Source organism: Caloenas nicobarica, chromosome 1 (genome assembly GCF_036013445.1).
Source record: "Caloenas nicobarica isolate bCalNic1 chromosome 1, bCalNic1.hap1, whole genome shotgun sequence".
NCBI classification, from domain to species: Eukaryota; Metazoa; Chordata; class Aves; order Columbiformes; family Columbidae; genus Caloenas; species Caloenas nicobarica.
In genome coordinates this window covers 39,045,578-39,057,876 of record NC_088245.1, presented here as the reverse complement: position 1 = coordinate 39,057,876, position 12,299 = coordinate 39,045,578, and the positions used below count along the sequence as shown (strand labels likewise).

The 12,299-nt window shown below is 41.0% G+C and overlaps 1 protein-coding gene across 1 annotated transcript in view; it reads left to right on the top strand.

Annotated features, from left to right (window-relative positions):
• Positions 1-12,299, top strand: part of MYH9 (myosin heavy chain 9) — a 71,030-nt gene that overhangs the window by 20,312 nt on the left and 38,419 nt on the right. Inside the window, exons 3-4 of the mRNA XM_065651988.1 lie at positions 1,501-1,657; positions 11,967-11,994. Coding sequence (XP_065508060.1) covers positions 1,501-1,657; positions 11,967-11,994 — 185 coding nt within the window. The remainder of the gene's footprint in view (positions 1-1,500; positions 1,658-11,966; positions 11,995-12,299) is intronic.

Sequence of the window (12,299 nt, the reverse complement as noted above, 5' to 3'; positions counted from 1 at the left end):
AAAAAGATAGATCTGAAAACATTTCCTGGTAGTTTATACAAGGGTATGGAAAAGGAACCTTAAACACCTATAAAACTTTGCATTCTGGGGAACATAGGGTGAAACTTGTATCTGAATCTGTGGCATGTAAGAGTGGGTTAATTACTTAAGGTTAAGCCAGCATGTAGAAAATTTGGATATAAGACTGTAAACTGTGTAGTAGGTGCTATTTTCACCCTTCAGTCACTGTAGTCTAATCCTTACCTTTATCTAGCTAAAGAGGCTAAATCTGATTAAGTGCTCTCTGCACTCATTGTGGAGAACTCTTTAGCGCTCCAAAGCGCTCTTTGTGGAGCAAACAACAGAAGAGATGGTAGCAATAGAAGTACCAAGTGCCAAATGTACTCTCCTCTGGTAGCATGGCAAGTTGCTTTAGAAAGCTACTCCTATCCAGGTGTTTGAAACAGCTACCTTTAAAATTGAGAGGGAACTTGGGTGGCTCTAAACCCCAAGAGCAAGGCTTGGAATGCTATTCTTAGTGTCTAGGAAATATCTGAGAAGCCTCTGCTCCTTCCGTTCCCTTTGCAAGTAAAATATGTTAGGGGTTTTTATTTTAGGTACTCAGATCTCAAAGATTTTTTTTTTCTTCTTTTAAGAAGCCTTATTTTCAGTAGAAGTATTTAGACAGTTGTCTTACATTAGAACATGTAGAATTTAAGCTAGTGGAAACCAATGGAGAAATTGAGGTTTGCTATCACAGATCAATGAATTAACCATTTGAGATTAATTAGAACTAGACTTCTGGCAAATGTTGCAGTCATGAACATGGAATACTTGAGAATTATTTTCTATATTCACTAGTTCAGAATGGCACTACATTAGTGACCTTACAGTTTGGTATCTAGGTCTAGTTTTACTTGTTACATTACAAATCGTGGAAGTGTTCAGTCTTTAGGAGGCCATCTAATCTAACTTCTTCAGAGCAGGGTCAGAACTGAATTAGGCCTTGTCCTCTAAGGAGGACACCGATCTCATTTGTCTGTTAGCAACTATTTTGCCTTGAAGTTTGTTATGTTGTAGTTGATCAATTACTGGATAAATCCGTAGCAGACATGAAGCAGAACATAATAAAACATGTTTCTAGGAGCTGAGCACCTACGGTATATAATGAAATGAACACTTGACTTGAATACAGGAACTTTGAAAGGAACAAAAGCCAGTCCTAGTGGACTCTTAATGAGCTAGGGAATAGGCCAGTTCGATATCAGTGTGACTAATTTGTCACTTGATGCTCTCTGCATACTTGGAAAGGTTGAGTACTAGTCAAGTTGATAGGACTTTAGCTGTTGCTCAGATTCTAATATTGCTTAGTGAGAAGCATCACACGTGACCTCACTGGAAGAAGCACTTAAAAAAGAACTGGTTGGTTGGTTTGTTTTTCCAAGAAATATATTGTTGAAAGGTGGAAGTATACAAAATTTTTAATTCCTGTCTTAATTTGCTGGGGTGTTTTCTTTCCAGACCTACTCAGGCCTGTTCTGCGTGGTAATCAATCCTTACAAGAACCTGCCCATATACTCAGAAGAAATAGTGGAGATGTACAAAGGCAAAAAGAGGCATGAGATGCCCCCTCATATCTATGCCATCACAGACACAGCCTACAGGAGTATGATGCAAGGTGAGTGCTGAGTAAGATAATAACTCTTGTTGAAACCACTAATCAAGATTGCAGTCAAAACACTGTGGGAGAACAACTCACTGTGATCAAAAGGCATTGTTGCCCCCTCTGTCCTTGCTTACAGACACCTGACACCTGCTTGCTGCCAGCTCTTGTGTTCAAGTGAATAGCTTTCTCCTGCTATAGTGGATTGAAAAACCTTACAAAAGGTCTGGCAAGAGCAAAAATTGACATAAAGAACAGAGTGATGTGAATACACGGTGTTCAGAGAAGCAGGCAAGGAGAACTGAGGTAGTGAACTTTCCCTCTCAGTGATGAGCCTATGGAACAATAGCTGTAGAAGGGCAAGTATGTGTATTGGTTGATGGCAGCTTTTATTAAAAGTATTTAAAATCCGGTCATACAGTCTGGTTAGGTGAAACAAGCTTAGTATAGCCTGCATTTTGAAGTGTGATGGTCAGTGGTAGCTTTACTGATCAAGAGTTGTTTGGTTACATTGTTGTTCTGTAAAGGATAAAACTTTGTATTAGGCAATATTAAATACATCTGTTTGCTATTCATAGAATAAAAGAAAGCAAGCAGATTGACCTATTTTTTTTTCCCCCTGTGTATGCAAATACAACTAAAGAATTGTGTATATTATCTGCTGCTTGTTCATTACTTGAGGACTTCAAAATATGAAGCTCTGTCCTGTGCATATCCCCCCCATTTTGAGAGGAGCTCTTTTACAGAGTCAGTGCGTGTATCTGGCATGCTTGGAGAGTGTTCAGCTATTGAAGGTATTTTGTGCTTTTCTTCCTGTTTGAAGCTGTGTTATATGAAGAGGTACACTTTGTAACACTTAAAGGGTATGAGGCAGAGTTTGATTTGGCATAGCTTGTATGAATTTGACTACTCCTTTATTTTCTGTTGATTAGCAATGGTTAAGGTGTTTGTCTCTCTTAGATCCTGTCATTAGCCTTACTGTTTTGAACAAAGGCCAGATATAATAAACAATTCTTTAGAATTCTAATCAGACTCAGTTTAAAAGAGTTCTGTTTTCTCCCTGCCCTTGCTACCACTTGCACTTTTAAGCATAAGAAGCCTATAACAATATGCTTGCCCAAAGTGGAAAGGGGGCAAGAAAAATGTCCACTTGCCTGAGTTAGTGGCTTTAAACAAATTTTACATGAGGATGATGCTGAGAAAGGTTGCCAAAGTGTGGTGCCATGCAGAGCAGGGCACGTGGGAGGGTTGGCATGATGGATCAATTAAGCTGTATTGGTTAAAGCCTTGGGTGGGGAGGGGTGAGCCATACAGACACACTGCAGTGCACTGGTGGCAGGGTACTTACTGATGGCAATTTGCTGAAGATTTGTCAGCTCTTGAATACAGCTAAACTAATGATGTGTTACTCTGAAAGGAGTGCGGTATCCAGAGGGAAAAAAAAATGGACCTACATAGGACCTCACTTCCTTTTGACAAAGACTAGATCTGCCATGAAGGACAAGGACAGATGCACTGCCTATACTATACATGGCAGCATAGTTGTCTATAAACCTCTTATCACTGTTTCACTTCCTTGATTACTTCCTTCTCTCCCTTGCCTGCTTCTTGTCAGCTGAAATACCAACATATATTTTCTTTAGACAAGCTATTGACTTAACCCTACAAGAGTTACTGTTCCCTAAGAAGAAATCTCTTATGTAGCATCAGGAACAGTTTCATTTGGTGGTGTTGTAAGGAGACTGAAGAAGTCCTTTTCCCTCTATAGACAACAGTTAGACCATCTGCAACTGCATGTGCACGCATCTTGTCCTTCATCCCTGCCAGATATACAGTATGTGGCAGTGGATACCCAGACAGCTGCAGTTCTGCGTTGACAGGTGACCATTCCTGGTCTGATAGTGGTTTAGAGCTAGTGATAAATCTATATGGCTATTTCTTTTCATTTTCAAAAGAGAAGGTGTCTCTGTCAGAACCCTGCTTGAGCAATGTCTAAAACTCAGAAATCCCAGACTCGAATTGCTTCAGTGCACAAAGCTAAAGAATGGCAGACCTGCCTCTGTTTTCCTAGCACAGCAAAGTTGTTATGAGCTCTGCTGGAGTATTTACCTTTCCCAGAACAATTCTAGCTATGCAATAATCTCAGCAGTATTGACAATCTAGAGGTTTACCCCAGCTCTTCTTTGCCTGGTTTGAGATGTCACTGACTTTTTGGAACATCTGTTGGATGTGAATATCATTTCCAGTTAGCTTTTGAACTAGCCTGCTTTGGGTTGTTTAGCTAGGTTTGAAAAGATTTTTGTGTGCATGTTGCTTCACACATGTGTATGTGTGCTAGCAAGAACCCTAGGGATCCTTTTCAGGTTAACTTGCTACCTTATTTCCTTATTGTGAAGGGTAACAGTAGCATTCTGATGTCCGCTATTGGCAGTGAAGGCCACTAGATCGTTGCAGTGTCTCTGGTCCTGGCTGACCTCTAGGGCAATGGAAAGCAACATTCCTATTCCACTTTCTCAGTTTTGCTTAGCAGTGGGGGAGGCTTGGTGTAGCAGCCAGTGGTATGGCAGGAATCTTTACAAAGAATAGAAGATGAAAGGGTCCAGTGCTCCACGTGAGCCGGAGGCATTTAGGATTAGGCTGCCTTCCCTAGGTTACTTTCAGAGCCCTGAAGATCGGGAATCCTTCGTGGCCTGGAGAAGGATCGCAAGTTGTTGACTCTGACTTCTGTCGCTATGGGGTATAGTTATCTCTTAAGCTGACAGAGCAGGAAAGCCTTGCATGTTAATTGAGGTGGACTCTGAATGTTTTTTTGGTTTTCAGTCAATTTATGGTATTCTAATGAGCACGCCATTCAAAGGCATGTTTGTCAGGAAGGGTATTGGGGAGGGAGAGGATGATGGGAGTTTTATTTCAACCTCTGCTAATCCAGAAACTATTTAACCCTTTTCAGACATCTATGCTGATGCAGTATGGACAAGCTTGGTCCTCCTTTTGTGTCTACCCTGGTTGCTCTATTCACAAAAGTGTCATGTGGCATTTATATATTCCAAGAGGTTAAATTTTTTGTTAATTTTCATCAGAAGTACTTCCTTGAAGCAATAATATGACAGAGAACATGTTAAAAGTGTTTGGGTTTTTTTGTTGTGGTGGGTTTTTTTTGTTATCCTCCTTTCTCTGAGCCAAGGCACATTAAGACTCAGAAATGAGGAAAAAAAAATTATTTTGCTTCATGGTACTTGCAGCATGAGACTTCCTGTGCTTCAAGAGCAGAACTCTGAAAAAAGTGCAACATTTTTGTTTTCAGAGAAAACAACCATTTGTCTTAATGTTTCTGTTCCCTGGGTATCCTGGATGCCAGAAGCCTCAGGTCTGACTGCTTTGGGAAGATTTACTCTTCTGGTGCTGATGATTGAAGCTTGCAAGTGGAGCGGTGTCTTTAGCAAACAAATAATTATTCTACTGCAGCAGATACACATTGAAGGGGTACATTCTTTACCTCAGTTCATAGTGTCCAGCGGATCTATTTAGAAAAGCATATTTTAAAGCTGTTAAACATTTGCCTATTTGGAACATATATGGGGAATCTTCTATGTCAGATACTGATAGAAGCTAGAAATTTCCCTGGTGTCTGGAGCACAGTGGCAGTTTTAATGCCAGCATCTGAAACTTACGTAATAGGTTAGATCAGGATGATTATTCTGGTCTCCAAAGCTCAACCTGCTCAACAAAGAAATAGGTAGTAGAGGGAATAGACAGCACATTGCTAATGAATGTGCTCCATCTCCTTTCTCATCCAGTTTCTTCACATATTAGTGCAGGGTTCCTAACGGGTCACTGAACAAAACTCTTAAAATCATTGTGCAGTGATTAAACCCTGCTTGACATTGATGGATTAGTCTGCAAAGGAGCCTGTGCAGCCAGCACCTTGCTGGTATTCACTTGGGAGTTAGGCAGTCTCTGGGTTCGGTGTTAAAAAGAAAAATATTCGAAGTGTAGTGACTTCATGATTTTTATTGGCCTTGTTACATTAAGGGAGGAAACAGTGTTAGCTGTTGTAAGACAAATCACTTGCTGTTGCAGATCTTCACATGGACCTCAGGCCCAGTTGTCATTTTCACAAGAAACAGTCCTCTAGATCTGCTTCTATAGTACGTGAAGTATTTTATTTGTAATTCTCAGATGTTTACATATTTCTAAGTTTCCGAGCTAGTAGAACACTTCTGTTTTAACTTCCTTGGTCTTGGGTCTTCTTTCCCAGCTTGGTTCTTGGCATTGGTCTGCTGTGCTGCACTGTATATTGCACTGTCCCAAAGTGCATCTTTATTTTCTGTACAGTATTCTGGGTGTGCTTACCAATTTGCTGATAACCTGATCATCAGAGCTGTTCAGATTATGTAGAGGCACAGATGTCTCTTTCAAGTTGCACGTAAAGGTCAAGTTTTGTTTCCACTAAACCCACTAGGAAACTAGTGGTTTCACTAGTTTGTTTCCAAGATTTGTCCAAATTTCTAATGCAAAGGGCAATGTTAAGTTTGGATACTAATTATAGAGGATGTTCATTTCAATGATATTTGTGTACAAATGGCAAGAAAAGATGTACATAATTTCTGATTTTCTTAAGAAATGTTTTACATGCTTTGAAATACTTGAGATTTGTAAATGTCATTCTCAAAATCTGTGTCTTGAAATATGGTTTTCAATAGAATAAGGAGCTAAAAAAGAGTCCGTTGCCCACATCTTTTTTAGTAGTTACCACACCCTTTTTGCTTCATTCCTGTAAACCAGAGCAGGAGCTCTCTGGCAATCACTTATGTAATGGCTCAGCCCTTGCTGTCAGTCTCCCTGCAGTTCACTGTTTCAGTATCATGAGCTGCCTGAGCTTTTGCAGGCTGTATACCAGTTTTTCTTTCCTGTCAGAACTTCATAAACATTTGTGTAACCTAAAATTACAGCCTAACTTGTTTTCCTGTTTTGCTATCTCCAGATTCGGTTAAGGAATGCTAGAGAAAGCAGTATAGGCTCTAGTCCAAAAATGGCCTGGGGAAATAAATATTTGCATTTGACCCAGTAAGATATATTTCATTTTTTGAAATGAAACTTACTTTTCTCCTTGTGTCTGTCCTCAAACTTGAGATAATGCAAAGCTGAATCTTGGCACTGTAGTGTTGCTGCCAACTCAAGTGATTTTCTCTTTTTTTGCATATTGAAACTCTGCTGTTCAAGCTGTCTTGAATATGCTGTGTTTGTCCTTAATTTGATTTCTTTTTTTTTTTTTTTTGGTACTTGATGATAGGTTTTTAGCATTTGAAACTTCTCTCAAATGCATTCCTTACATGATAATGCAAAAGCAGCTCTCAGGCTCTGTTCTGGTGTTCCCCTGGAGTGTTTTTGATCCTACTCAAACCAGCATGTAGGTTAAAGCACCACAGTGAACCCATTTGATTAGATGTTATGCCAGTGAGGTTGTTCTGAGTAGCAGAGCATGTCACGTGCCCGGAGCTCCTCCTGTGTTAGAGCCCTCAGGGAAGAACATCGGTTCTAAGATTATGTTGAGGTCAGAAGAGAAGTTTGAGGAGGGACTGGGGAACCGAAACTACCGTATGGTTGAAGCACTTAGATGCATTTAAGATTAATTCTCGCTTGAGGTCAACTCTCTAACTCGGCCAGCCAGCCATTTGCCTAAACTGGGCTACAGGCATTCATGGTGACACTGGGGGAGCAGCACAGTAACAGAAACCTAGAGGGCCAGGCTGCTGGGTTCTGCCAGACGCTGGTGGTTGGGGGTGGGTGGTACCATCCAGCTACGGTGAAGCTTTTAGCCTTAATGAGTCAGCTATAGGCAGGGGACTGCAAGCCAAGGCTCTGCCTTTCAGCTCCACTTCCTCTTAGCTGGAGAGATGATGTCACCATGGTGTGAATGCTATATTACTTCTCCTTTTATGGAGATGAACAGGCTTGCAACTGGAGTCACTCATGCAGAGGAAGTGGGTGATAAAGGCCTGCTAGGATGTTCTGTAACTGAGATGTGCTGCTTAAATTGCACATTCTCTTCTAGCCTCCCAACCTTTTTCTTCTCCCATCCTAAAACATCTGAAAACAAATTTCAAGAGTTTGGAACTCTATTAGTTTATCAATTATGCCAATATATTCAACCACAGCAGTTCAGCATTCATCCAGATTCATTGTTTTGCAGTAGAATATTTGGCTGAGGGCTTCTTATGTGTAAGAGTTCTCTCTTATGAAAACATATTTTTGGTTTAATTAAATTTTTAATGTATGCTGAAGGTCCTGGAAGCAGTCTAAAATGCAGTCTCTTATTTTTGGACTGACTAAGTCAAAAATTAGTTAGAAATTATGTTTTTTTGATGTATATATAGTAAAATTAATCTACCGATCTTATTATACCAGACTGCTGCATAGCTTAAATTTGAAGGATGTTTTACTTCCTGAATTTCTGGATGCTTGAGGCTGCTGCTTCTTATAGTCACTTGAATACTATGGTGATGAGAGCTAAAGAAGAGCCTAGATAAAAAGCTTTCCTTGCCAGCTGCTCTGAAATACAGAACTGTTGCTATAATTAACTAATGAGTTGTTATTCTGGATTGGTTTTAATAAGTGACTCTGTTTAGGATTGAATAGCAGATGCAGATTTCTTTTAATCAGGCATTTCTTGATTGTGTTTTTGTAAGCAACTGAGTTTATGGTATCCAGCACATTCTCTTTTGCTGAGTAGGTTGCTTGCACAACTGACAATGCAGTAAAGGCAAGTGCTGACTGAAGTTGTGCAGTACACGCTTGCTGAATGATCTTTTAAAAAAAAGGGCAGGGGGGGTGGAGGTGGCCTCTTGTCTGGGCAACTGAATTCTGATTCGTGATGGCACAAGTCAGTATTGTATGGAGACTGAACATTGGCATTTAAAGCGATTCTTAATGGGAAGTGAATCTAAGCGTTATGCTTTTGTAGTCGTTAACTCTTTGGCCCTTTGGTGGGCTCCAGTTTCCTGTTGCTCAACACATTATTGGAGTTGTCTGTCTGTACACAATTAGAAGAATTCCAGCTATCCCAATGACTGCTGCTTTGCAGTCCTGGGAAAGAATTTCCCCCGGGTTGCAAACAGGAATGTTTCCTTTTATGGCAGTGTCTGCATGCTGCCGGTGACTTGCCCGCACTCGCAGGTACGTTCCTGCTGGCTTAAAGCAGAGGTGACTAACGCAGCTGCAGCAGCCCGCCAGGAAAGTATGTTGAGGGAGGAAAACCTAGTGCTGAGAGTGTTTTGAACACTGTCTGTGACTTTTCCTGCCTGAACACCTTTTAACACCTTGCTCTGTGTTAAGGCGTGGAAAAATCCTGTGCTTGCTTCTTTGGGACTTCCTCGGGTCACTCCAGGGTGCTGTTGCTAACTTGCCTCATTGGAATGAGGCTTGAAAAGGGCTTCTCAACTAACTGCAACAAAACTCGTTATGATCAAAAAGCGTTCAGTGCCAAAGAGCTTCTGAATATTATCTGATGTTGGTCATTTTTTTCCTGTTGGGCAGTTGGTTTATCTGTCTGCTTACCAATGTGTTGCAGGGTTCTTTGTGTGTGTGGTGGTGTTTTGTTTTCCTGGAATAAGGATCTTCTCCTGGAGGAGAGGAAAAAGGCAGGCATGCACTTTTCAAATGCTTAGGGCTACAGTGCCTATATGAGGAGACCCAGCTCATAATTCCAACACTAGAGTTGGCTACTGGGAATAAGAAGCACCTTCCTTAGGGTTATCTCTTTTTTTTACTTTATCTCAAGTTGGCTCTGTACTACCTGAAAGCAAGTATAACCTTTTCTAGGATAAGCGGGCTGCTTGTTTATAGTCAAGCTGTCAGAACTCAGATATTATTCGGAGGAACAATCTTGTCCTTTCATATAGCTGCTTTGTGACAGAGAATTGCACCCAGGCGTCACGCTGCCAAAGAATACATTTCCTGAGCAATCCACAGATGAGTCCTTAGTTATTCCCCTGACCCACCCTCGAAGTGCCCAGCCATGAGGGGGTTGGCATGTGCCTGCTGAGCCCTCGACCCACTGGGAACCTTGAACAGGTGGGGCCTTTGGAGCTGGCTAACATCTGCTCTTTGCCTGTCCCTCAGCAAAAGGGGTGCATATCTTAAAGGCAATTAATAAAATTCAGCACTTGAAAAAATGAATAGGCAATGCTAGTAAAGCTGCAGTATCTAGTTTCGAGTGCTGAAGAATTTCCTGGGCCAAAACCATTTGAGTGATGATTTTCTTGTGATTGCATTTTTCCAGTCTTAGGGCTGATCAGCTTTTTCTGAGAACAGTATTAACAGGGATAAAACAGATTATTTTCCTCTATTTTTTTGGTGCTCATCTGCATATGATCAGTTTCCCACAAAGAAGCTTAAGAGCAAGAGTTGCCTATCTGTAGGATGTGAACCTGATGTTTCCACTATTGATTTCAAACTAATTTAAGAAAAGATAGAGTCTAAATTTGGTAGTTTTACCTGTTTTCCTTATTCCATGAGAGTGTGTCTGAAGACTAAATATAATTCTTTCTTTATAAACCAAGTTTACAGAAGATTTTTCTTGGTGAAGGTGGCATTTATGACATTAGGACAGAAATGTTAAATTGACTTGCAACAGCAGTGTTTGAGGGTACGGAAAGTGATTTCAGGTACTTGAACTTTATCTGACTATAAAGCCTTCTCTACTTACAGCTCAAGCTCTTGGTCTTGCCCAAAACAACTTGAATGGTGACTCAATTATGTTGTCTAAGTACTCTCTGGTGGGGAGAATACTGAGTGTACTTGGGTTCTCTAAACTATTGGAGACTGGAATAGAAAGAACCAGTAGCTAAAATATCGAGATGGTCACATCCATAAATGTACTGATGAAGGTTACTAGTTGCTGTAATAATTTAGTAGAGCAATCCAGTGACCTGTGTACTCTCAGGGATGTCTGAGGCTTGCTTTTTCTCTGTTTAGAGATTAGACTTCAGTCCAACACAAAATAGGGGCTCAGTGTGGAAAAAGGAAAGAATTACAATAACGGGACGAAATCTTAACTGCTGTGTTACTGAGGTTCTCAGGCTGGATGATCTGATCTAGTCTTGATTGTAAGCGGGGAAAAAAAACCAAACCTTAAAATCAAACAAACAAAAAAACCCCACAGCCAAATGGGTAACTTACGAACTCATGGGGATTTTTGGTAGCACAGCCTGTTCTGTGTGTGCCCCAATAGCTCTTGGGGACTGTCGGTGAATGACTTGCTGTGCCAATTCTGTTCCACGTCTCAAAAGGTCTTGCTGTTCCTGTGATGGCTACAAGCTGCTAAGGCTGTGGTGGCACAGGCACTTTCCAGTCTGCCCACTGCTCCCAGCTGGTTCCTGGTGGCATGGGGGAGGATTGGGATGCAGAGTGGGGGTGGATGAAAGGTAAAACCAAGGGAGTGTGTTCACACAGAAGTGGAGGAGCAGTGGGATGAAGGCATGGTGGAAGGACTAGTCAGGACTGTGTATGAGGATGTGGAATCATAGGTGCAAGCTGAAAGAGGGTTAAAGATGTGGGAGAAGATAGTGGTGGGTAGGCTGGGTGAAGTAGGTTCTGTAACTAGAAAGCTATTATCATCCACAGCTGGAAATTGAACACTGGAATTAGTATGTCTACCAGTATGTCAACATGAGAAAGTAAGTTTCTACTGTTACCAGCTGCTGTGTTAAAACAAAACGGGATGGTGCCACAAACAAATCAGCCATGTAGGAGCTAGGCTGCTGCTCAGTGTTGTAGTTTTCAAGTCTATTCTGTACAAAATAAGTTACAAAAATTTCTCACTGAGCTTCCAGTGTTTGTTTTGGGAGCAAAAGCCTCCGAGGTGGAATTTTGCCACTTTAAGATTTGTAGCAGTTGCTGTCCCTCTTCCTTCCTTCCCCTTCCCCATCTCCACTGCTCTGCTGATAGCTTTTGTAAGTCAGTATGGGCCCAGTATAATGGAGGGGGAGTGGGCTGAAGAACAAGTAGAAGTACATCAAACTGTAGCTCTGTGGTAAAGAAACATTCAGTGGGAGACTTCTATATTGTTTGCAGAAAAATTATAATGCAAACAATATTCTTTCTGGATGAAGAAAACTAAATGGCTGTGGTGCTATTTTACTTTGGCATATGGTGGGAGGTTGGGGTCTGTTGCCAGAAAAGGGGTAACCTGGCCATATTTCTGACGATGCTTGTCAAAGTTTACTAGTTCCTGGTTTTGTCTCTGGTGTTGGTTTTAATTCTGTCACAGAAATTTAATTTTAGTGTCTTAATCTGACTGCTCTTTTAAAAATTTTTATTCTAGATCGAGAGGATCAGTCCATCCTTTGCACGTGAGTATAACTGTTGTTAGCGTGTCTTAATTGTAAATGCTGGGGGTGGGCTCAGTAAATCAGGGAGTAGTGGAAAGTCAAGGAAAATCCCACTGCAGTTCATCCAATATGTACGTAATCCTTTCTGCAGTATAATTTTCATACGAATTGGAGGAAGTAACATTTTGAAACAGCCCCTGTGTTCAAACTCCTAAAGAAATACAGCTTTGTCAATGGAAAAGGCTTGGAGAAGTCCTTCAGATTTGATGCAGCTGTTGTGTTTAAGTACATTCATACTGATGAGGCTGATACAGTAACAGATACTC